Source organism: Pelobates fuscus, chromosome 4 (assembly GCF_036172605.1).
Source record: "Pelobates fuscus isolate aPelFus1 chromosome 4, aPelFus1.pri, whole genome shotgun sequence".
Taxonomy (NCBI): domain Eukaryota; kingdom Metazoa; phylum Chordata; class Amphibia; order Anura; family Pelobatidae; genus Pelobates; species Pelobates fuscus.
In genome coordinates, this window is record NC_086320.1 from 338,882,358 (window position 1) to 338,909,172 (window position 26,815).

The following is a 26,815-nucleotide window of genomic DNA, read 5'->3' on the forward strand; positions in this document are numbered from 1 at the left end:
GTTGTTAAACGTTAGGAAAATTGCATAATTTTATTCAAAGGTTTAGTAAAGGTTACAAACTAACTAGATTTATGGGGTCAGGTCTCCTTTATGTTCACTGAATAAGACATTATTATTTTAAATGATTAATGAAGTTCTTCCCCCTCCATTATAATTATTTAAATGGCTAACAATAATAGTCTGCACGATTGCAAGTAATTTATGCACTAAGCATAGTGTCTTTCTTGTTTTTGGAAAAAGATTGCGAAATATATCAAACACTTGATATATATCCGATATTTATATAAATATCATGATATTTCCCGAAGAACAATACACTGACCCAGTAGAGAGTCTGAAACATGCATGTCTTTTTCAACATATTCTCCAATTTGTCAACATTCATGTTATATTAGATCAGATCAGGAAGCATAATGACATAGTACAAAAGAGAATTTTGCACAAATACTATCATTTGCCTCACCGGCATACAATAATGCTACTGTGTGAATACCTTAAAGGGACTGGTGGGGGAAGATCCCAGTCAGCACCCTGTAGGTTCCCTAGACCTGTCGGGGTTTGTTGTTCGCACCACAATTTTAGGTTCTACCGAGAGTCACATACACAATATGGCAGACGTCATGTCTTGAAGAGGCTCCCTCCATCACATGTCGGTTAGACAAAATATTTAAAGCTTTCTGGGAACACCTGAGAGCCAAGCGGCACATATCTGCTCCACGCGATACCCCTGCTCCATTCTCAAGAAAACAGCCACTAGAGGTAGATTTAACCCTGCAATATAAACATTACCGTTTTAAAAAAAAAAAAAAAAAAAAAATGTGTTTTACCTTGCAAGGTTAAAGTGACAGAACCACTGCGCACAGACCACGTCATTGAGATGCAGTGGTCTGGGTGACTATAGTGTCCCCTTAAGTATCATCGGCTACATACAAACACAAAAGAGTTATTACATTCTAGAATAGAATATTTATAGAACAGATCGTTAATGGTAAAGATTGTAAGCTTGTTTGAGCAGGATCATCATCAACCTATTGTTCCTGTAACATGTTGTAATTGTAGGGGTGCACCGAAATTCCGGCGTCCGAAAGTATTGGCCGAAAATGGACCTAATCCATTTCGGCCGATATTGGCAAATATCGGCAGAAAATAGGGCGGTCAGGCTGACGGGCGCGCGAGGGAGCACTCTCCCCTGAGTGCTTCCTCTTCAGCTCCCTCGCGCGCCGCAATGATACCGGAGCCGGAAGATGCCGTGCACGCATTCAAACCGCCCATAGGAAAGCATTACTCAATGCTTTCCTATGGACGTTCAGATGTTCAGTTCGCGGAAGCTCCTCCAGCGGCTGTCAGTGAGACAGCCACTAGAGGCTGGATTAACCCTCAGTGAAACATAGCAGTTTCTCTGAAACTGCTATGCTTTCAGCTGCAGGGTTAAAACTAGAGGGACTTGACACCCAGACCACTTCATTGAGCTGATGTGATCTGGGTGTTTGTAGTGGTCCTTTGTGTGTGCATCTGCATGCACTGGTGTACATACCGCGGTCGCAGCCCTGCGACCAGGTGCCCGCCGCCATGTTTTGCGGCCCCATTGGTCATGTGTACGCCACTGCTCACCATCCACCCTGGTACCGCTGTGAGAAGACCGGACACTGCCGCCGCGCAACCTTCTAACCGGAAGTGCCAGACGTGCCGTGAGAGCAGTGGGGCAACCTGCTGTAAAACTACCCACATCGTGTATACCCACAAGTGTATAAAGAAATACACTTTAAGAAAACCTATCCTACTGCAAACATAGCCACATTCATTTATTAATTATATTCTGCACGTGCCAATCTGCCCAAAGTGCTTTCTTCAAGTCCCTAGTCCACATTTCTAAATCTTTATTATTAATAAATATTATTGGTATGGTATTCAATTATATATATATATATATATATATATATATATATAAAATTCAGTCATATATAGCAAACAGGGTTAACAGATTTTTATTTATATTGTTTTTTTTAAAGCTATTCTGTCCAATTTTGGTGTGTTGCTCTCAATAAGTGTGGTTATTTATTTTATTGGCGTGTAGATTTTCATATTTGATTTATAAATCCATGTAAAAGAATTATATTAATAAAATCAAAGAAAAAAAAAAGGCAGTTTCGGTTTCGGTTTTCGGTCAAGGGCATCCTGAATTTTCGGTTTCGGCCCTGAATTTTCATTTCGGTGCACCCCTATGTAATTGTATAATTTATTGCTAAATTTCCCCCTTTCTAATATGGTAAAGCGCTGCGGTATAAGTTAATGCTATTTAAACGCCAATAAAAATAAGAATAAGAAGATTGACATTGTCCCACAAAGCGTTGTATAATGTATAATATGCCTGTGGACTGTGTGCTTTATTCCCTGGAGCACTTAGTGCCTAGAGTGAACCTAGTTACCCACTGCTTCCTTAGTCAACATACTATGCATTCACTGAGCATGTTCCCTCAGGAGATAAAGCCAACGTAGTTTATAGAAGGAAACAGCTGAGACTTGCCTTTTGGGATCTGGACAGTTCCACTTCAATGTTTCCATGATACAAAATTCCTCATGGCACTCTCACGAGATATGAAAACTTCTGATTAAAGACATGCTCAGTCCATATACCTTGGAACTTTGTATTTGCTCAATGACTGCCCATTACCAATAAAAATAAGAAAAAAAAAAACAAATAGAGGAACGGTAATCCAGTACGTCTATTCTATTATGCTCATATGTGATCCACTAGAAGAGCTAGAGGTATGGGCACCATTATACACAGATTGACTCTTCTACCTATGACATAGGTCCTATCAATGAACTGTCAAAAACAGAACAAATCCAGCATATTCCCAGTTATGACAAGTCAGCCATTTTAAATTTTGACCAACAGAAGCCATAATGCCAGATGTTGCAAGTTTAAACAAAAAAGGCTCATAAGTAAAAGAGCAATTCCGGGAAAATGTTCTAAATCAAGCATGTCAAACTCACGACCCACAATGAATATCTTTACGTCCCACCGAGCCGCGAGTTTGACATTCTTACTCTTAAAGGATCACTATAGGGTCAGGAACACAAACATTTATTCCTGACCCTACAGTGTTAAAACCACCATCTAGCCCCACTGGGCCCCTCATGCCTCCATAAATATAGCAAAATCTTACAGTATTCAAGCCAGAAGCTGTGGATCTGCATGGTTTGCCTCCAAAAAAAAAAAAACAAGCAGTCTGCTGACAGAAGTGGTGGCCTGGTCCAATCACAATGCTTCCCCATAGGATTGGCTGAGACTGACAAGGAGGCAGATCAGTGGCAGAGCCAGCATGATTCAAACACAGCCCTGGCCAATCAGCATCTCCTCATAGAGATGAATTGAATCAATGAATCTCTATGAGGAAAGTTTAGTGTCTGCATGCAGAGGGAGGGGATACTGAATGTTTGGATGCATTTTAGGCAGCCATGACCCAGGAAGGATCTCTACCAGTTATCTGAGGATGGCCAGTAAAGTTATCACTAGGCTGTAATGTAAACACTGCATTTTCTCTGAAAAGACAGTATTTACAGCAAAAAACCTGAAGGTAATGATTCTACTCACCAGAACAAATTCAATAAGCTGTAGTTGTTCTGGTGACTATAGTGTCCGTTTAAGGCAGAGTAGGCACATTGCTGGTGCCTACTCTGCTAAAATTTACCCGTCCGGGAGGAGAGGACAATGGTGGCAGCGAGGGACCTCAGTCTGTTCTTCCCGCTTCTCACTGCTCCCTCACACGTGATGCCAGGCGCCGAAATATGACATAATTCTGGCCCGGCATCACTAAACTGCCTGCATGAGGGAGCAGTGAGGAGCTGGAAGGGAGACCTCCAGAGAGAAGATCCCCACTGGACCCCAGGGAGAGACCCCACACACACTAGATCCGAAAGGTAGGGAGCAATAAATAAAATTATTTGTGAGTGTGTGCAAGAATGTGTCAATGTGTGTGGGTGTGTGTCAGTCAGCGAGTGTCTGTGTCTCAGTCAGCGAGTGTCTGTGTGTCAGTCAACGAGTGTCTGTGTGTCAGTCAACGAGTGTCTGTGTGTCAGTCAACGAGTGTCTGTGTGTCAGTCAACGAGTGTCTGTGTGTCAGTCAACGAGTGTCTGTGTGTCAGTCAACGAGTGTCTGTGTGTCAGTCAACGAGTGTCTGTGTGTCAGTCAACGAGTGTCTGTGTGTCAGTCAACAAGTGTCTGTGTGTCAGTCAACAAGTGTCTGTGTGTCAGTCAACAAGTGTCTGTGTGTCAGTCAACAAGTGTCTGTGTGTCAGTGTGTGTCTGGTGCACGGAGAGACGTTATGCCATGTCACATTCAGACGTGACGTCAACATGCTTCACCATCACAGGGTTTCAAGAAGTAGCAGTAGGATCCGCTTTGGCACAGGGTGCGGATGTACCATTGGGGGTATACCAGAGACTGGACTCAGTAGTCACATTCTGGCAGCAGCAATGTGAGTGGAGTCTGCTTGTTGGCTAATATTTCGTTTTTTTTAATCAGGGGCCGAGGTTTAGTAGAGGGGGTGCTGGGATTTACTATAGGGGGGGAGAGGGGGGATTGGGGTTTAGTAGAGAAGGTTTCTGTTTCTTTTTTTTTTATATATATATACTCTACTTTTCAAAATAAACCTACGTTTCTATGAACATTTTATTTTTTGTTTTTTTTTGCGTCACACGTAAACTTAAACCTTGTTTATTTGGCCCATGCTAGCCTTTTAACGTAACATGCTTGTTCTAAACGGTATCACCATGAAGACCAACTGAATGTTCCTAGTGATTGCGGCTGCTTTAAATCCATGTTTATTAAAAAAAAAAAAAAAAAAAAAAAAAAAAAGGACAAACTCAACGCCATAACTACACTATGCACCTTTACTAGCCTATACGGAGTATTCATCGCAGGGAAATATGAATGAAGTTTATCAGTATGCTACACTTTGGTTTTATTTGTATAAAGACAAAGTAATAGAAGCTACATTCCACTGTTGAATTGCGTGCTACATAAACCCTAGCTGGACGGGGATATGCACAGAGCTCCTATTCAAAGCAATGAGAGGACAGTGATTGGCATAACGTTTTCAGTTCCTTTCTAATTTGGGGAGAACTTATAGCAGAAGCTAAAGATCCTCAAGAACTTTGATGATAGAAACTTTGATATTTTCTGAATGCAAAACATAATCATGAATTACAAAACGGGGGTCAACTACAGCCTAGAGTGGCTCATATGAAGAAGAAAATCTTACTAAGCTGGTATAAATATTTTCCATTTAATCAGCGACAAAGTCACTGGGGACAAACAGTAAAAGGAATTTCCAAGCAACAAACACTCCAAATTAAATTTACAGACCAGACATAGCCTTGAAAAATAGTAGACATGATGAAACGAAAATCAGACAGCCTTTATTGTGCAGAGGTAAAACCTTCATTTCAAGAGAGACACCTATTCATACAGAATTATAGATTCTAAACTGTTTTGCTTAGCAAAACTAATCTGCATTTAAAATGACAGTCTGCTGAATTAACTAATTTATTACCAATGCTGCAAAACCCTATTCTGGCACTCCAATAGTTACGCTGGAAACTGGATGAACCCCTGGCCTACCACTAGATTTCAGTAAATTATCTGTTTCTTACAAGAGTGGGCATACAGAGAATGTGTGTGCTGTATTGTCTGTTAGGGCTATAAGACGGAGATTCTGTAGAGTATTAATGACAAGTATAACAGAAAATTGCAGGAAAGAACACAATTAACCTTGTATAAATCACACATTTAAAGGCAAAATGACAGAGGCACTTTACATATTAATGTTCTTCTTTAAAACCCTACATCTCCTAATATTTAAGGTACATTACATGTCACCAGCCAACCAGGGATGGTGAGAAAGAGTGGAAGGGGTTTTGCATGGGCATTAATGCCGCGCAGAATCCTTTGGCTCGTCCTGTGCTTTTTAACAATTTTGTCACTTATCTCTGGCATTTTGACCACTTCAGTGACAGAAAAGCTAAGCACTATACTTTAAGTCTGGCATTTACTAAATACAATATTTTATTCATTACTCCAGGTTGAAATGATCTGATGATTCCAGAAGCACTTAATAAAGTGAATGATTCACTAATGAAATGTCAATATCATAATGTGAACTTTGTAGTGGGTGCCAGTCATTATGTTGTGTATGTGCAGTGGGAAGAAGACGTACATTGCAAAATTTCAGGGGAATTGACAACAACTTGAAACATGTTTGAATATTCATGGAAAGTATTGCACCCACAATGCCTTGGGCAGAGGGCATCTAGGACGTAATTGAAGCCAGTTTCAGGCAAGTATATATATTTGTATGCATGTAACACAATGTACAGATTAAATTTCTATACCAAAGGCATACATTTCGTAACAATACAATGCAATGCAATACTACTTAGGGTTTTAAGGTTGAGACCAAGCAGAAACTCTTAAAGTGCATCTGTCAAGGCACACACAACCTAGCAATGTTCCTAAAATCTCATTTATACTTTTAGCTAGCAAATATTCTACCAAATGTATACATATCTAATAAAAAAAAAATATATATATATATATATATATATATATATATATAAATAAAACGTGGTTTCTCCCCCACATGTCAATCAAGTCTCAGCAAAAACCTCTCTGCCAAATTCATAGTAATTTATACAAACAAATTAGTAAATGAGGAGACCCTTCTGCAGGTCCCAGTGCTATTCTCCAAAAAGTAAGGACAGAATGTCAGCATGACAGAGGGAGAAAGACAGTGCATATGGGTCTGTGTTACGGAAGTAGAATACATAGACAGCACTGGAACACTGGATTATAGGTAAGTAAACCCTTAATTTAAAAGCTCTTAATGGAATTTAATATATTCTTTATAATTTTGTCAAATGATAGATGTGTTGCTTTAGGAGCTGTTAGTACAATCTGTCCTCCCTCAGTGGTACAGCTTTTATTGTTATTCCGACATTGGACTAGTTATTTTTGTATTTCCTTGATATCTTTACATAAACATCCTGTATGCAGAGGGCTTGGTATACGGATAATGGGTACTAAAGGATTGTCATCTCAGCCAAATAATAACACATGCATGCCATAGTTATTGTTTCTGTAGATAAACAATCCTACTTACTCAATTGCCCGGGTTTTTAGATGCAACCCATATTCTGGATTCTTCTGATTGTTAAGGATAGACCTCAGTGTACTGAGGCATCAATGCCACTATAGAGGTCTTCTATCCTTTATTTTGTGATGTTCACCGTTATAAAGTGGACATCACAATGTTGATGTTTTAGCAGTTTATTATGCAGTGTACCATGAAAGGGTTTATAAACTAGAATTAAATTATCTACACGTGAAGCCAATTACACAAAAAAATATGAACACTATTGTATACATTATGAAGTTAGTTACAATGTATCGCCACTGGTGCAGATTTAGAGTTGATACGTCAAACGGGTTGAATACGTACACAACACAGAATGGAAAGCGTATTTTATTTATTTTTGTTACGCTCTCCTTACAGACTATATTCTATTATATAGTGTAATAATTTCTTAAACTACATATAAAGCATAATTTGTATGCACAGGTGCCAAAATGGCATATAGACTTTGTAAGTGGGTGGAATAAAAAAAAACAACACAGCAATACACAATCTGAGTCAGACCTTCTTTGATTTCATTCAGGTTTCACAGAATAGAACCATTTTCATTGCTACAATATGTTTTTGTATTAAAATATTCTAACATACACAAAAATCAATTCAGACAAACAGTGAAAAGATTCAATAGGTCATAACATTTAGCTATACATATGGCTGCAGTTCCAAAAATGCAACTCTGGAGAGATCACACCACAAACAGAGAGAGGGAGAAGGGAATACAGTTTATGTTTATATACTTATTAGATTTAAAGATCGATTGATTTTATTTGTATTTTTTTTGGGGGGGGGGAGGAGGATTGAGCGATTACAGGGGTGTATGTGTGTGTATTTCTGTAGAAGGTGTGCTGATGGTAGGATGATTTATACGTGTGGAGGGTCAGTGTGTGAATGCATGTATGTATGTGTGTGAATGTATTCTCATTCTCCCTTTTCTACCAAAGCCTGCCAATGCACCCCTAGCTAGAGCCAGGAGCCCATCCCTCCCATAAGCAATAGCACACTGCCAAACTATATAGTGAATAGCTAATTCCCAGGAACCAATTCCTTACGACCCTCTTGCTAGCTAGTAGCTCTTTCGCCACAACCCCTCTCCCCCAAACCCTATATCTGCAATTTATTATGAGTCATCTCCATTGGCATACGTCTGCCGGCGGAAAGGCTTCATCTCCAAGCAGAACCTCATGAAGTGTGTGTGCCATATATAGTATTGTATAGAACACACACACTGATAAGGAGAGCACTCTAATGCTTGCACTGTAAGAAGTGATGTCACAAATCCCAAACTACACAGATAGACTGCTTCCTTCACACCTGCAGCCATATGTATCATGTCGCAACATGGCGAATGGAAATTGTGGGCCCTACATATATGACTGATGCGAGTTACACTCCTGTGCAGCATCTTCTATTTGCAATTGGTGCCAGCCATGGAAACTTACAAACACTGCACCATTCTGTGGTTTTACTGAAAATACCTTTTTATTATATTGTTGATACTTCTAATTCAGCAAATTCATATCACAATAATTAAATTAATTTTTAATAGGATTGAAATCTTTGGGTAATAAAATAAAATATATGCAGGGAAGATCAGTGAGGTGGAAAGAGCATGTTCTAATGTGCAGCTAAACTGATCTCATTCCCTTACTGGAAGTCACAAGCCCACTGGGTGGAGAATTCGGATAAAGGAGTGGCACCAAAATAAAGGCAAGCAAATCCAGGGCAATCCTGGTGATCACAGAGAAAGACAGATTGTATTAAATGCAAAAATAGCAGAGATGACAAGCACCAAAGCCACAAATGGCTATGGTTGCATTTCTCATAAAGCTCAACCAGCATTTACGTCTTCCGCAAACATAGTTAGCCATTCCATCACTGCACTAGAAGAACTACTCCTTCCTGCAAGAGATCCTTAAAACCAGTTGCAGCAACTAGAACAATGGATCCATTTGTGTTTAAAGTGCACCTGTCATGAAATACAGAACGTGGAGTGTTGCATGTTGCTAGCAAATATATACATGGAAAGTGGTTATAAATTAAAAATATTTTGCCATTCTACCAGTGTTTACTTTAACCTGCAGAGGAGACTTTTCCCTAAAATATGCTGAGCCATGCCTAAAGTGAGATATGTAGAAAATGCAGTTCTCGGTCCAAGCTGCAAAAGCACAGCAATCATCAAAGAAACTAACCTAAATTATTTCTTCAATTCAGATTCCATCTTGGGCTAAATGCTTGACAGACTACTGAAATAAGACGACATCAGGGAAGATGTGGGTTAATCCAGCCTCAAGTCGCTGTCTTCCTGACAGCCGCTAGAGGCGCTTCTGCGATGCTGAATGCAAAAATCACATTCAGCGTGCAGAACGTCCATAGGAAAGCGTTGAGAAATGAGGAGTATTCCATAAAGAACAAATATTTATTCGCTCTGAGAAACACTCCGATTCACTATGCTGGAATTTCACTGAAATCCAAACTCAGTCAAAAGATATACGGACGCCTCTTTCTCTCAGTATTTTTCCTTCTCTTCACAAAAAGACAGAGCCTTTGCTCAAGCTTGTTATTTCCCCCAGTCATCACCAGTGACGGCTGCAGATAAATAAAGCTCTTTCTATGGAGGATCCAGCAGTCCCACTGAACCCTCCATAGACCTCAATGCTGTACTCTTGAACAGGCACGAAGGGACAGTGCTGATGTCGGCTCCTGGCAGCTGAAGTGCCAGGAGCTGGATAGGAACGTACAGAAGCGCCTGCGGAGGACAGATTAAGGTAAGTAAAATTCACCTTTGCCTGCCCCCCATGGCCATCGGGTCACCAGCGGCAATGTCACCATCAGGAGTCTTTGTATATTTGTGATACAATGTTACTTTGATTATTTTACACACATATATTTATAGAGAATGATTAAAATTAGCCGAGTAACAGGGAATTTGGCTGTTGGTTTAACAACAGTCTCTTTATTACACAGTTTTATCATGGTTACACTGTTTCTGAATTCATTTCTTTCTATTCTCATGGAAAAGGGAGAGAGAGATAGAGACAACAAGACCAGAGTGGCATATGTAAACAATGAGGACATTCATCTAACAGTTGTTACAATCTGCCCTGGTTAGCTTCCTTTGAATGATAAATCATTCTGCAAAACAGAAATACACATACATAAACAAACATACAAAGACCACTGAAAGATCACATAGCAGCCTGGACTGCTGGACTAAACACATCTTATGTTAACAAGGAAAACAAGATGAAAAGAACAGAATATTGAGAGTGCTGTTCTATTTAGTTTGGAATATGTAATATAGAAAAAGAAAGCTAATTAGCTTGAATTCGTGGGAGGGCCTGGAAGTCTACAAATACAGCTCCTACACTACTCCTACCTTTCAGGAATGCAACACTGCAAGCGACATCCATCACTGTTGGCACTGCAGTCATAGTTACATAGATGTCTAGGTTGAAAAAAGGCCCAAATATATTAAGCTCTTGATACAAAAGAAGGCAAAAAGCCCAATAGAAGCCATTTCCAATTATGCCTCAAAAATAAAAAAAACTTTCTTGACTTCATAACGGCAATTGGATTTCTCCGTGGATCAGCAAGATGTTTACATACATATTAATTATATCCTTGAATATTCTGTTTATGCAAAAAAGCATCCAAGCCCGTTTTAAATGTATACATAGAATCTGATAACACAACCTCTATAAGCAGAGAATTCCACATTTTTTTTGTTCTTATTGTAAAGAACTCTTTCCTCCAATGTAAGTGGAAACTGCGTTCTTCCAGTCTCAATGGGTGACCTCTTTTCTGTTGTATATTACTGCTAATGAACAGGGTAGCACATAGTGGTTTATACTGACTCTGTATATATTTGTATAGTGCAATCATATCCTCTGTGAGGCAACATTTTTTCTAAAGAACACAATTTCAGTTTTTCTAGTCTTTCCTCATAACGAAGGTTGTCCATCCCCCTTACTAGTTTTGTAGCTCACCTCTACACTTTTACTAGTTTTACAATATTCTTCTTTAAAGCTGGTGCTTACAATTGCACTGCACATTCGAAGTGGGGTATTACTATGGATTTGTAAAAAGGTAAAATTATATTTGGAACTTGTGAATCAAAACCCCTTTATATACACAAAACCACCTTACTCTCTTTGGCAATGGCAGACTGGCATGGCACACTGTTGCCTTTGTGATTTATAATTGTTCTGAAATCCTTTTCATTTAAAGTTATCCCTAACTCTACCACATTTGATGTATAGGTGGCTTGTGGGTTACCTTATTCCAAAATGCATTACTTTGCGTTTATCTGAATCTCATCTGCCACTTGCCTGCCCAGTCCCCCAATGTATCCAAATCCCTCTGTAAAGAAGCTATGTATTGTTCAGACTGTATTTTCTTACCTAGTTTTGAGTCTTCTGCAAACACTGACAAGTTACCTTCAATTTCCACTTCAAGATCATTTTTTAATACATTAAAGAGAACTGAACACAGGACAGAACCCATTTTCCATTTACAACTACTCTCTGCACTTTATCTTTAAGCCAGTGTTCAATCCAAAAACACTTTTTCATCTAAACACTGATTTCAGTTTTACTAGTAACCTTTTGTGTGGAACTGTATCAAATGCCTTAGCAAAATCCAAGTAAATCACATCCTGATAAATATTTATACTAACTTTTTCCATAGTTTTTAAAAATATTTTTTAAATCTAGGCACTACATCTGCTTTTCTACAATCTTCTGGAACAATTCCTAAAAGAAAAGAATCCAGAAAGTGTATAGATATTTCTACGCTAAGCTCCCTAAACACTAACACGAATGTGCAGTGCAATTTTAAACCCCTAAAAAGGGGTTTTAACCCCTTCAGCAACGTGGGATAGAGGGCGGGAGGGGAGCACTCCAGGATTCTACAGTGCCAGGAAAATGGGTTTGTTTTCCTGGCACCAGAGAATCCCTTTAATGTAGTGGTTATGTTGTCTATAGCTGGTCTCTGCAGGTTGGACACTGTAAATGCATTCAATCAGGCGGCCACTCTCCTGGTATTCAGTGTCTCCACACTCTACATGGAGATGCTGACCATTCCCCATTGAGATGTACTAATTCAATGCATCTCTATGAGGAGAATGCTGATTGGAGCAGGAAGGCATTTTGCAGCGCATTAGCCTGCATTAACCAATCACATGTTTGCTATAAGGCTTTTGTAACAGGGATTTGCAAATGTACAGCCATAGATTTTTCTTCCTATATACTGAAGAAAAATGGAGGAAATTACTATTAATATATCATATACAGGTAGTTCCCGACGAACTAATTGGTTCCGAAGCCTAGATCATAAAGTGAGAGTTCGTAAAGTGAGAACTAATTTCCAATAGACTGCAATGTAATAAACATGGGTTCCGTGCCTGACCAAACATTTTTTTCCATTGAAAACCTTAATTCTGAAGTACAAATACAAGATGAAAGCATATAAAATACATATATAATGTAGAAACATTAAAGGAAGACACACAATATTAAAATCTTCATCAAATCATCATCAGTCATCTAACTCCTCAACGACATTGCACTTGTTGAATGTAACACTGCACTTGTTTCTTGTTGGTTTGAGACGATCCATGTGTCTCCTTCCCCCTCCCAGCCCCTCCTAGTGTCTCCTTCCCACTTCCAGCCCCTCCAGGTGTCTCCTTCCCCCTCCCAGTATCTCATTACCCCCTCTGAGCCCCATAAAGGTGTCTCCTTCACACTCCCAGTAGCTCATTACCCCCTCTCAGCCCCATAAAGGTGTCTCCTTCCCACTCCCAGTATCTCACTACCCCCTCCAAGCTCCTCCACGTGTCTCCTTCCCACTCCCAGTATCTCATTACCCCCTCCAAGCTCCTCCACGTGTCTCCTTCCCACTCCCAGTATCTCATTACCCCCTCCAAGCTCCTCCATGTGTCTCCTTCCCACTCCCAGTATCTCATTACCCCCTCCCGGGCCCTCCAGGTGTCTCCTTCCCATTCCCAGTATCTCATTACCTCCTCCCAGCCCCTCCAGGTGTCTCATCCCCCCTCCCATCATCTCATTACCCCCTCCCAGCCCAACCTGGTGTCCCATCCCACCTCCCAATATCTCATTACCCCCGTCCAGCTCCTCCAGGTGTCTCCTTCCCACTCCCAGTATCTCATTACCCCCTCCCAGCCCCTCCAGGTGTCTCATCCATATGTCCCATTTCCCTCCTCCCCCCTCCCTTTCAGGCTTTGGTCTGCTTCCACAGAGCGCCGGCACAAAATGGTGGGTCCGTAAAGCAGGAAATGTCTATACTAAATTTTTTTACTCTAAAATTGGGAGTTGTCTTATACACGGAATGTCATTGCAAGGGTTAAAAAAAAAAAAAACACTTCTGAATGCTGTGGCAAGGAGGAAGAGGTCCCTATTTGCATGGGAGCTGCAGCAGATATCAGCACTTTCTACTAACGGAGCTCCAGAGACATGCCATATCATAAAAGGAGCAGCCCTATTAAAGGATCACTATAGGGTCAGGAACACCCTATGCCTCCATAAATATAGCAAAATCTTACAGTATTCAAGCCAGAAGCTGTAACTCTGCATGCTGTTTGCCTCAAAAAAAAACATGCAGTCTGCTGACATCATCAGAAGTGGGGCCTGATCCAATCACAGTGCTTCCCCATAGGATTGGCTGAGACTGACAAAGAGGCAAATTATGGGCAGAGCCAGCATGATTCAAACACAGCCCTGGCCAATCAGCATCTCCTCGTAGAGATGAATTGAATCAATGAATCTCTATGAGGAAAGTTCATTATCTGCATGCAGAGGGAGGAGATACTGAATGTTTGGATGCATTTTAGGCAGCCATGACCCAGGAAAGATCTCTAACAGCCACTTGAGGAATGGCCAGTGAAGTTATCACTAGGCTGTAATGTAAACACTGCATTTTCTCTGAACACAGTGTTTATAGCAAAAAAGCCTGAAGGTAATGATTCTACTCACCAGAACAAATTCAATAAGCTGCAGTTGTTCTGGTGACTATAGTGTCCCTTTAAGGTATGATCCACCTCAGGTAGATCTTGCTTTCGGATTTATATTTATGGGGGAGTAAATGGGGATCAGGGAGCAGAGGAAATACTGCTGTGATGTCCCAGCATGCCTTCACACCACGTGCTGTATCGTGGGAGCTGTAGTCTCCCAGCATGCACTATAGAGCCATTAACTTCACAGAGTACCTTAGCAAAGGGGAGGCATGAGAATCAGAAGTGTGTTGTTCTCCTCAGAAGTCACCTCTAAAATATCAAAAGATGTTTAAAATATTTATTTCTTAATTTTGGGCTCGTCTTATACATGGAGGGTGTGTTATACACGGAAAGATACGGTAAGTGAATTCTACAATTTTTTCCTGCTATAAAAAAAAAATGTTGTGCTTCTGTCACAATGAAAATCAGGCCTAACTACCTATTGTTACATAGAAGGAATGCAGCAATAAAATGCAGGTTACTTCACTGTGACTAAAACCTGTTTGTGTTACTTAGTCTTTCATTAGAGATAAACTAGAGCCTTTCTAAGGACGTCACCAAATCTGCAGGTAAACACTGTATCCAAATGTACTGCCACGTTTTCACATGTAAAGGACTCTTATTCTTGTACAACACACTCCCTATTCTGCAGCGTTAATGATGCCAAGATACTCACACAGACTGGCAGTCACAGCTACTCTTGGACTTGTATTTTTTCATTAGCTATTTTTCTATATTATCTCCCTAATGCCTTATAAAAGGGGTCCTGCCGAATATATAATAATAAGAATCATTTTCTGTCTGTTCACAACAAGTGGATATTTACAACTTTCACCTAAATGAACATTTAAAAAAATCTAAATTAAATCATAAGGACAAAGCAGTGCATGAGATTTTAGAATATGCCATGTCAAGGCAACCTGCCATTACTAGATTATGACCATATAGAATAGAGCAAGAGGTACATGCAATGTTACAGTAATACAGATGGACATGTGAACATACAGTTGAGATAAGATGGATGTCTAGCAGCTTTAAAATGTGCCAGTGTGTCATTATAATACAAACAGGTATTAATGCTTTCAATGTAACACACTTGCATAAATACAATTGTAGCAAGCTAAAAGTAAAAAGAATATGGTACAAGTAATGAATTAATGTTTGAGTTGGAGAAAAAACAATGATCTCCACAACATCAATAATTAAACATGACAAATGTTTATTTCATCCACAAAGCAGATCCAAAAAGATTCATACAACAGAGGTCATTGTGAGCCTCGAAAAATGTTGGTATAAATCAGAGGTAGGAAAATCCTTTCAATATTATTCCTCTTAGTCAATATTATGACTGTACAAGCATTATGTAGCCCACTACAGCTGGAGTGCTGAAGGTTGCCTAACCCTGGTGTAGATCTTGATGCTGCCGAGTCTAATGTGGATGAAGTAAGTAGCAGTCACATTTAATTCTTGGTGTCGTACAGCTCATTGTTTTTTCATTAATAAATAGGCAAGGTACTGGGACGTATTACTTTATATTCTAGTTTATGAGTAAATCTAGGCTTTGTGATATTTAAAGGGTTACTCCATCCCCTTTTGCAACTCTCTTTATTATCGTATTAAATTACTTATTACATAGGTTACTTTTAGTTTTCTCCAAAAAACCCTGTAAAACAAGCTTAAACCTGCCTCATTATACCATATCTTCTTCTAATTTGCGCACCTATCAAATGCTTCTCATAGAGCATATAGAAACATTGTTCGATCTTGGGTGCATGTGCGCCGAGCGCTGTGACTGCCCCAATTAGCTCCTTCTGATACAGTAACATTGAATCCAATACTGCTCTGTCAGAAGCAGTGAAAGCTACATCGCGCATGTGGTGAGTGACAGCTCATCTCTAATGCCCACCCAACTACCAATCAGCTATTACCCCTATCTCAAGAACAGGCATGATAAATGTGCTGTTGCTCTCAAGCATGACTGCAAAGCAATGACAATCCAGGATTGGTCCACCACGACATACCAGATAGTAAAACTCAATATAAAAATAAAATCATTAGCTACTGCCACCATTCCTTGGTTTTATTCTACCTAAACAATTGGAAGACTGATGTGATAATTCACTGAAGTCCAAATGCAGAAAAGAAATAATATGGGACAATTCCAGGGCATCAGAGGTCAAAATCCTGATTTTTTTTTTTTTCAAGATTAACCAAGATCCAGATTTTGCAATACTGCCCCGCAAGATCCTGACGACTGTAGCCTCGCCCAGTGTCAAGCAGGGTCAGGCTTAGGAAATATACAGAGACAAAGTACTCCCTACTTTGACTCTGCAGATCTCTGGAATGGGTTGAAATTTCAGTGAAATTCCAACACAGTTAATAGGAGCATTTCATAAAGATTCTAGACATGGCTTGGAGAATTTTTCCAATTCATAACTTTTTTAACACAATGCTACATGTATCACATGCGCCTTGGACTGGGAAGAAGACAATCCTCTAGATTATAAAGTCGTTTGAGCAGGGTCCTTAACAACCTACTGCTCCTGTTACATTTCGTAATTACATTTTATTATACTGTAAAGTGCTGCAGAATAAGTTGGCGCTATATAAATGTCAATAATAATTACAACTGTGACTTAAAGGAAAATGTCAAACACTAGACATATTAGGAGAAAGAGAAAAGACAATATTGCCACCAGGAGACATTGATGTAGCAGACAAAGCCACTCCAGTCCTGATAAAGGACATATGTCAAACTGAACATGAAAATAGGCAAATATAAATACACATCTTTGTACAATAGATCAGTTCTAGTTATTGGTAAGCAGCCTACGGCAGTTGCAGACTAGAACTTGCAATATACATTTTGACAGCTGATACTGCAAAGAGATTAAAGGAGTAACATAGCCAAATGTTACAGCTGTCACACCAAATGACATAGGAGAGCCAGTAAACCTGTCCTAACAACTGCTTACATTGAAACAGAAAGGAAACCACTTTTCTCAACTCACAATTTATATATTACCAATCTGAAAAATACTAAGTTACCAACATTAAAATCCAACACTCCCAGGGTTTACCATTTCCATTTGCCAATTCAGCGCTGATGATAGGGATATAGAGCAGAAGGCTAGAAAGTTGATTCAAGTGTAAATTGTCAATAATTCTAAGTGAATTTCAAATGTGTGACCAAAGTAGCATAAATGGAAAAACTCTCTGGGTCAGCTATTTTTCCAATTTAGTTATTTTAGACTATCATTTGAAATTCACTTTCAATTTCTGAAAAATTCAAACTTTAGTGAAAAAGTCAGCCATTTTCCAGATACATATATTTGAGTGGGTGTATAATAGTAAATCTAGTAAAGAGTTATTCATTTATCCAAATTTGGCTGTTATGGATTAAAATGTTCAGTTAGACACATTTGCTGGTTTAATGAGTGAACATAAAATGGTTTATTTACTAAGCATCAAATTGTGACAAATTGAAAACTGAATTGCAAAATGAAGGATAAAACGGTGAGCAGTGACGAAAACAGAGCTGGATATTTTATTTATCTAAATTGTCATCAGTGTGATAGATGGCAGAGACTGGTCAGCACCTGTACTGTCCACCACCCAGTGAGACATACTGCGCACACTGCATAATAAATGCACTTATTGAGCACCAGTGAAAGATAAAGTTGGTCACCAAAGTTTTACAGTTACTATTCTGACCTTCTGTTTATTCTGCTGTATAACCTAAAAATGACTACGCATGATGGGAATATTTATTAGCATGACAAAATGAGCTGCTCCTTCACAGCCCTGGGTTAAAGATATTTTCACATATATGATATTGCATTTTTCTTGCTACAAATCATCTTATCTCAGCATGATCTATAAAGAAAAAACAAAACATTCTAGCACTTAGCATTAATGAACACCTGTCCCCCACCATCCATGCTGTTACTAGTTGATCTCAGGATACTCATTTATTTCACACGGTTCTCAGTACAGATCTTGACAAATTTCTCTAGAGAATTATAAGCCAGGCAACATTTCCATTATTGTGATTCATATACTGTTAGCCATACTTCTGCACACATTAAAAGGACAATTGTATTACCACCAACAGTTCATTTGTAGCATTATGTCAAATTGTTTTGCAAATACTGGAGCCTATTCAGTATCTACTGACTGGTTCTAGCAGCACTGCCAGAATAGCAAACAAGGACACAGGCTTTGGATGCTGGAAGTGCACAGGTTTGTTTTTTGTCAAAATGCTCAAACTGCTGTGGAGAACCAAAGCTGTAGTGCTTCTGGTTTTCAGAGTGTCCTTTAAAGCTACAGTCTCTTTAAACAAACACGCAATCATACCAAATCACCAACTCACACACATATCAAATTAGCAACTCTTACTCAAACACACACTAACTGTAATAATCACAGATTCCCTATCTACTTTGGCACTCCTGACCACTGTATTCAGGCAGAACACAGACAGGATGATACCATGATGTCACATAGGTGTACAAAGGGGCAGATGCATCCCAGCAAAGGGGTGGTGGTGGAACGAAAAAAAACGTATTGTGCTAAAAAAAAATTGTATTGGCATAGCAACCTGGGACTCTATCTTTGTCAAGCTCTGCTACTTTTGTAGGATTGATTATTGAAGCCATGTTTAATTGGCATTATAGTATAAATGAAATCCTTGCAGGCCATCCTCCATAATTCTTACTATAATAAATCTTTAGGTGTGTTCTGCAGAAGGACATATTATATCCCCTTCTATGGCATGTACTAATCATGTAAATAGGGATGCAATTTTAGAGATGTCTGGAATTATCCCATGAAAATATATTCATGCTTTCCAATTTTTTCATATTTCACATAAAAGGAATGGAACAGGTTTGCTATGAAGAAAGGTTAACAAATTTAAACCTCTTCAGTTTAGAAAAACGTTGCCTCAGAGAGAATATAATAACATTATTCAAATATATTTGTGGCCAATACAAACCATTGTGTGGTAATCTATTCACAAACAGGACTTTACATAGGAGACAAGGTCATGCGTTTAGACTCCAAGAAAGAAGATTTAGTCTAAAACAAAGGAAAGGGTTTTTTACCGTAAGAAAAATAAGGATGTGGAATTCTCAGCCTGAAGAAGTGGTTTTATCAGAGACCGTACAGATGTTTAAACAACAACTAGATGCATACTTGCAAAAACTGAATATTTACCCTACATTTATATAATTTTTCAATGTAGGGTAAATGCTTCTTGATCCAAGGATTAATCTGACTGCCATTCTGGGGTCAAGAGGGAATTTTTTTCCTAGTTTGTTGCAAAATTGGAAATGCTTCAAATTGTTTTGTTTTCCTTCTTTTGGATCAACAGCATAAAATCAAATGTGAGCAAGGCTGAACTTGATGGACACATGTCTCTTTTCAGCCTATGTATCTATGTAACAATGTTATTAATTAAAAAAAAAGTAAAAGGCTAAAGAGAGCATATGAAAAACAGCCAATTAGAACCTGTGGTTTTTAAAGCACCTCCCAATGCAGGGAAGAAAAAAAGGTTCTTTGAATTATTTGGTAATACTTGGTGCCCACTTGTCCTTAAAAAAAAAAAAAAAAAAAATCTGAAGATATTTTGTTAATTTTGAATTTTTTTTTTAATGCTTTATTTTTCCATGCCTTATACTTACAAGCATACGTGAAGTGCCACAACAGCACGCATAGATGAATCAACAAAAGTGTAAATGTGGACCTGATATACTGCACATTTTTGTTATTGTATCGTAACAGGCTAGACTAGAATGTCTATATTAACAATGGCAGAGTGGAATAAAAATAATCTAACAGAGATAGATAGATGCACACTTGCTATATACGGTATTGAGGTGAAGGCATGCTGATTAGAGAGAAATAAACAAAATTACCACCGAGAGGCTACCGCTTAGGTTTAGACTTAACGTTATGGGAGGAGGGGAGGGAAACTCAAAGTCCCGTTTCATCCAATGCCTTTAGCCCGCAGGCCAGGCTGAGGCAGGTGGCCGGTGTCTTCGGGACCATCACAGGCTGTATCTCCCGTTGCTGTCATCCAGCTTCCACTGTTACACGTTCTTCTCGCTGCAGTCAGGCTGGGTCTTTGTGGTGCTGGCGAGTGCTGGGCTACCTGGGTGTGCGAGCCCCTTGCAGGCAAGCTAGGCCGAGGAGGTCTCCGCCTGGGAGCTTGTCTCCTTGCCGGAGTTTTGTAGGGACGTTTGATCACAGGTGCAGGCTGCGAGGGGTTCTGGCTCTTCTTGGCCCTCAGCCCTCTGGAGGCACAGGGAGACAGTACCACGCTTAAGGCCTCCGTGGGCTCAGTTGAGGTGTGTGGGTTGTAGCTGGCGGGACTCTATCAGAGTCCAGAACGCTGCACAAAGTGTCAAAGGCCGCCTGGAACTTTATCTCCCAGTGGGACAGGTGGTCGGTCGGTGCGGTGGCCATCTTGGATTCACTACACACCCCTTGTCGGTAGGGTAAATATAAGCTTTTATGCCTGGAAGGTGTGGTAGTGTTCCCCGGTGGGGACCGGGATATCCCCAGCCGGTCCAAAGGGGTGAGGGGGGGGGGGGAGAGATCAAATCTGCGTGGTTTGCTTGGCCAACTAGATCGCCATGATAGCGTCCGTCCCTTCCGCGTCAGGTCCGCCTGCAGGCTGCAAGGTCAGGAGTCGGGTGATCCGGTGAGTAACTTCAGAAGTTTGACACTTGCGGGTTCGCCAGGATGCCCTTTTTCACGCTAATGATTTTGCACGGTTTGATCTGTGGATTGGCAGTCTTTTAATGCCTCAAATCAGTGTTTAGAGCAGGAGCTTGCCAAGCATGTGACTGCTACGCTTGGATGTCAGGCCCCCGCCCCTTATTTTATTTTTTTAGAAGAAAAGATGATCAGGTTTAAAAAAAAATTAACACATAGCATAACATGGTATTTGTCAAATTTTAACAACAATGCGGATTTAATGCTGGTGTTTATCATTTACATGTACTTATACTGGTAGTTATTCTCGATTTTAAAGTTAGACACTGAAAAACTTGCAAAATTACGGTATGTAAAACTGCACTAATTCCATAATAATCCAATTGTCTCCAGTAAAGGTAAAAATCGGATAACTCTTTAGTGGTACTCAATATATCACACATTATTTTCAGTGACCACATTGCAAAAATAAGTAGAACAATTAAATTAGAGCAAAAATGTAAAATAGAGACAGGATTTTAAAAACTCTTTTTTTTCTTAAGAAGGTGTCAAAACCTCCCAAAATAAATAAAAGTGTATATTTTCTATTCAGAATCTCAGTACTCCAAAAGTGCAGAATAAAAAAAAAAAAGTTTATTGAAATCAAACAGTTGTGCTTAGCTATAATTGTAAATTATCTATGTATGCTTCATATAATAACATTTTCTCTTATACAGTAAACATAGGTTTATTACTTTCATAACCAAAACAAGCTTGTCACTTTGTCTCCTGGAACCAGTTGTATTTTGATTTGCCACAGTTTTGTAAAATACGAGTTCTGGCATATATACTGACAATTATAGCCGACCATGTCTGCCACCTGCTTTATTCAGAGAAGCTGACACAGTGTGACACTATAGCTAACAAGCATATAAAGCATCTCACTACCAACAGGTGGTGACACACAGTGTGCACATGTCACCAAATAACACAGTGATGGCATTAGCATTAAGGAACATATGCATATTGACACAAACAGAACTTGTGCCATATGGCAAAATGTAACATGGAAAAACAAATTAATAAACATACTGACAATCAATATCACACAACTACTGAAAAATGACAAAGACAAATGACAAAGACAACAATGTGAGCACAATCAAAGTACACAATGCAGTTTTTTAGTCACACGTAATGAATACTCTTGGATACATGCACTAAACATCGTTACAATGGCGCACATGCTAAATGACAAACAAGAAAAGGTACATGAACACAAAAAAGTGTAATATACAAGTTAGAGAGAGATAAATATAATGCATACACTGCATAAAGGGGCATACTTACAATGTATGGCACATGCTTACAGTGCCATACATTCACTGGCACAGGCATACAGTGGTACATACAAATTTGTACGCATTAAAAAGCATAACACGGGGCGTGGCCTAGCCTCAGAGCAGAGAGGATGTTAGCCTCCACAGCTCCTGCCAAACAAGAGAAATAAAGCATCATTTTGCCCACAAAACAGCGATAAAAAGAAGCTAGGAGGCCACCAAGCAACTGACAACATCGACAGGAACAAAACGATACCTTAAATGAGTAGTTTCCTGCGATGCACACCCGACAGGTCCCTGCGGCCTACAAGCGAGGCGGGCGCGGGAGAGGCGGACGCTCTCCCACCGCCGAGACAAGCAGCGACTACAACCCTGGGCCTGCGTTCCCCCCCTTCTGGACCGGCGGGGGATATCCCGGTCCACCCTCACACGCTCCCCAAACAAAACTGGGAGACCTCTGCCGCCACTGGAGGCCCTGAATTGCCAACCGGAGAAACTCTCAAAATGGCGGATGCCTTCCTTACCTCCGAACCACGAGGCGCATGGCTCGAGACGGAATGTCGGCTGAACAAGATTTTCGCTGCCTTTTGGGAGCAATGGGAGACCCGCATGCGACCCCCACCGCCAACGTCCTCACTCAAGGACCCACCTCGGGTCCCGGCACGGGCAGCCAAGCGGAGGAAGGTAGGAACCTCCCCCCCCTAAGCGCACACCAACACGCAACCAGCGAGGGGCTCCCAGGGGGTTAAACCGACAGAGAACGATAGGAGACAGGGGCAGACCGAAACCAGCGACCACAACAAAACGGCGCGCAAACAGCGCTGCCCCAGCCCAACACAGGAGAACGCCGTGCAGCACCCAGTTAAGGGGGCAATATACCCATCAACAAACCTGCCGAAAAACACAGCTCCACAAGAGACAGCGGCTCAGAGCTCCCACACACCGGAGAGACGGCAAGTGCTACAGCGAATAACACTGGGAGAAAACACTCAGCCTCAACAAGGCATCGGCTGACCCCCATAGTGACTGTGACACGCTATAAGGCAAGGTGCCCCATGTCACCCGTTTTTTATATGCCTCAATTGGACAAGTATATTATTTGCTGACACCTACTCTCTTTTCATAACTCCAGTTCAGCCTGATCTAATAAAATTCGAATGTACTCACAAAAGATATAACTCGCTGGCAACAAATTATTAATTCTTAATCTAGTTGATTGCATTCACTTTTATTGTTATTTTCATTTTATTTCCTCTGTTGACACCCTCAGGCAACTACAACACCATCTTGTTTTCATATAAAAACGTGCAGTATAATCCTGTCATGGTATCACTAAGTACCATTTGCATCCAAGCGTAGTATAACTCACACTCAAGCACGTTGTATTTCAAACTATCTTTGCATCCGATATAATTTACTGTCAGTCTAGATAGTATGCCATTGGGTAAATCTTTATGACATACTTAGTCTAGACCTGTAACTCAAACTTAGAAGTGAATCTTCCATTATAAAAAAGAAAAAGTGCACTGTATACGAAGCCGCTCTGTTGTTCACCATTGTTTTATGATATGATTGCACCAGCTATTGTGGCTGTGCAACTCTGTTTGTTAATCCATGCACAACTTAAATAAAGAATAAAAAAAAAAAAAGCATAACAAACAAACAGCAACGTGCAATGAAAAAGACATATAATGGCACAGGCATGCATCAGTATACAATGAAAAGGGCAAATGTATAAATGGCATAAGAATACAGGAACATATCCGCAATGGCACTTTGTAGAGATACACATGCAAAGAGTGGCATTTATAAAACGTCAGGTGCATGAAGAGACATATGCGCTATGGAACACAAATAGTGGTGCACATAAAATGGTACATGCAAACAGGAGCATGTCTGCAATTACACATCACTATAGAATATGAAGCATTACTTCAGTACCATACATACAGTGAAACATGAATAAATAATACAAAACAGATACACAGTGCTACAAATACAACATGCACAAAGTGCCATATAATCAGTGAAACATGTACATGTAATATTGATACATGTGCAGTGACATGCATACAGTGACACAAACATAACACATGCACAAACTACCATACATACAGTGACAGAAACATAACATGGCACATGCACACACTACCATACATATAGTAATACATACATAACACATGCACACTCTACCATACATAGTGACACATACATAACATGGCACATGCACACACTACCATACATACAGTAATACATACATAATAACTAGTGATGTCCCGAACAGTTCGCCGGCGAACATAGCTTGTTCACGGCGAACGCGGCGGGCGAACATATGCGATGTTCGGTCCGCCCCCTATTCGTCAAGTAAACTTTGACCCTGTACCTCACAGTCAGCAGACACATTCCAGCCAATCAGCAGCAGACCCTCCCTCCCAGACCCTCCCACCTCCATGACGAATAGGGGGCGGACCGAACATCGCATATGTTTGCCCGCCGCGTTCGCCACGAACAAGCTATGTTCGCCAGCAAACAGTTCGGGACATCACTAATAATAACACATGCACACTCTACCATACATATGGTGACAGAAACATAACATGACACATGCACACACTGCCATACATACAGTGACACATGCACACACTGCCATACATACAGTGACACATACATAACATGGCACATGCACACACTGCCATACATACAGTGACACATACATAACATGGCACATGCACACATTGCCATACATACATACATGGCACATGCACACACTGCCATACATACAGTGACACATACATGACATGACACACTGCCATACATACAGTGACACATACATGACATGACACACTGCCATACATACAGTGACACATACATGACATGACACACTGCCATACATACAGTGACACATACATGACATGACACACTGCCATACATACAGTGACACATACATGACATGACACACTGCCATACATACAGTGACACATACATGACATGACACACTGCCATTCATACAGTGACACATACATGACATGACACACTGCCATACATACAGTGACACATACATGACATGACACACTGCCATACATACAGTGACACATACATGACATGACACACTGCCATACATACAGTGACACATTCATGACATACTGCCATACATACAGTGACACATTCATGACATACTGCCATACATACAGTGACACATACATGGCATGACGCACTGCCATACATACATGACACATACATGACATGACACACTGCCATACATACATGACACATACATGACATGACATGACACACTGCCATACATACATGACATGACACACTGCCATACATACAGTGACACATATATGACATGACACACACATAACATGACACATGCACACACTGACATACATACATACATAACATGACACATGCACACACTGACATACATACATACATAACATGACACATGCACACACTGACATACATACCGTGACACATACATAACATGGCACATGCACACACTGCCATACATACATACATGGCACATGCACACACTGCCATACATACAGTGACACATACATGACATGGCACATGCACACACTGCCATACATACAGTGACACATACATAACATGGCACATGCACACACTGACATACATACAGTGACACATACATGACATGACACACTGCTATACATACATGACACTTGCACACACTGCCATACATACAGTGACACATACATGACATGACACACTGCCATATGAACACAGAGTGACATGAATGTGATGGCAGACACAGTGCTATGCTCCCAGTCGCCGCCCTGACTGACATTACCTTAGCTTTGCCGGCTTCCACCTTCCTCTTCCTCTCCTGGTCCTCTCCCTCCATCCCAGCTCCTGCACACACAGACAGCAATACGCAGTGTTAGGCACGGCAGCCGCTCTCCCCCATCTCCACGTAAACATTCGGCGCTCGCCTCTGACGTCACCGCTGCGCCAGCCCTGCCAGAGACACTGAACCCCAGTGGGAGGTGTGTCTTCTGACAGCTGTCACAGGGCTGGGCACATGGTGCCAACTGAGGCCACGGCACTCCAGCTACTGGGCACCATGCCCCCTATGATGGTCAGACAGCCATGTGTGACATGACCTGTGCATTGACTGGCTGGCTGAGCATCATGGGAAGCATAGTCCATAGAAACTGCAGTCCCAAAGCTTTGGATATATTTTACATAAAGACAATAGGTGGGAAAATGTGCACAGAATTCCAACACTGTCTACATATGTATACTGCATTTCATTATTATATACTTTATTACATAAATATGTAACATCATCTCAACACGTCAAGTGTATATGCATTATGTGTACCAGCCAAATAATGAATAAAGATACATGTGTCAACTTCACAACCACATTGTCAGGTGTATTCTCCTTAAAACATTGTTTTATACTGCTATCCTTTTTAGGCTATAGCTAAAAACAGCAGAAAAGTTATTTACAGACACAAAGACATAATAAATGGGAAGATTAAATAGAGTGTATTATATCATGTCTCCACCATTGATTTATGGGGGGGGGAATTTGGAAGG

The 26,815-nt window shown here is 40.4% G+C and overlaps 1 protein-coding gene across 1 annotated transcript in view; it reads right to left on the reverse strand.

Annotated features, from left to right (window-relative positions):
* Positions 1-26,184, reverse strand: part of AKAP9 (A-kinase anchoring protein 9) — a 227,508-nt gene extending 201,324 nt beyond the window's left edge. The window contains exon 1 of the mRNA XM_063452457.1: positions 26,061-26,184. Coding sequence (XP_063308527.1) covers positions 26,061-26,114 — 54 coding nt within the window. The 5' untranslated portion in view covers positions 26,115-26,184. The remainder of the gene's footprint in view (positions 1-26,060) is intronic.
* Positions 26,185-26,815: the final 631 nt, after the last annotated feature.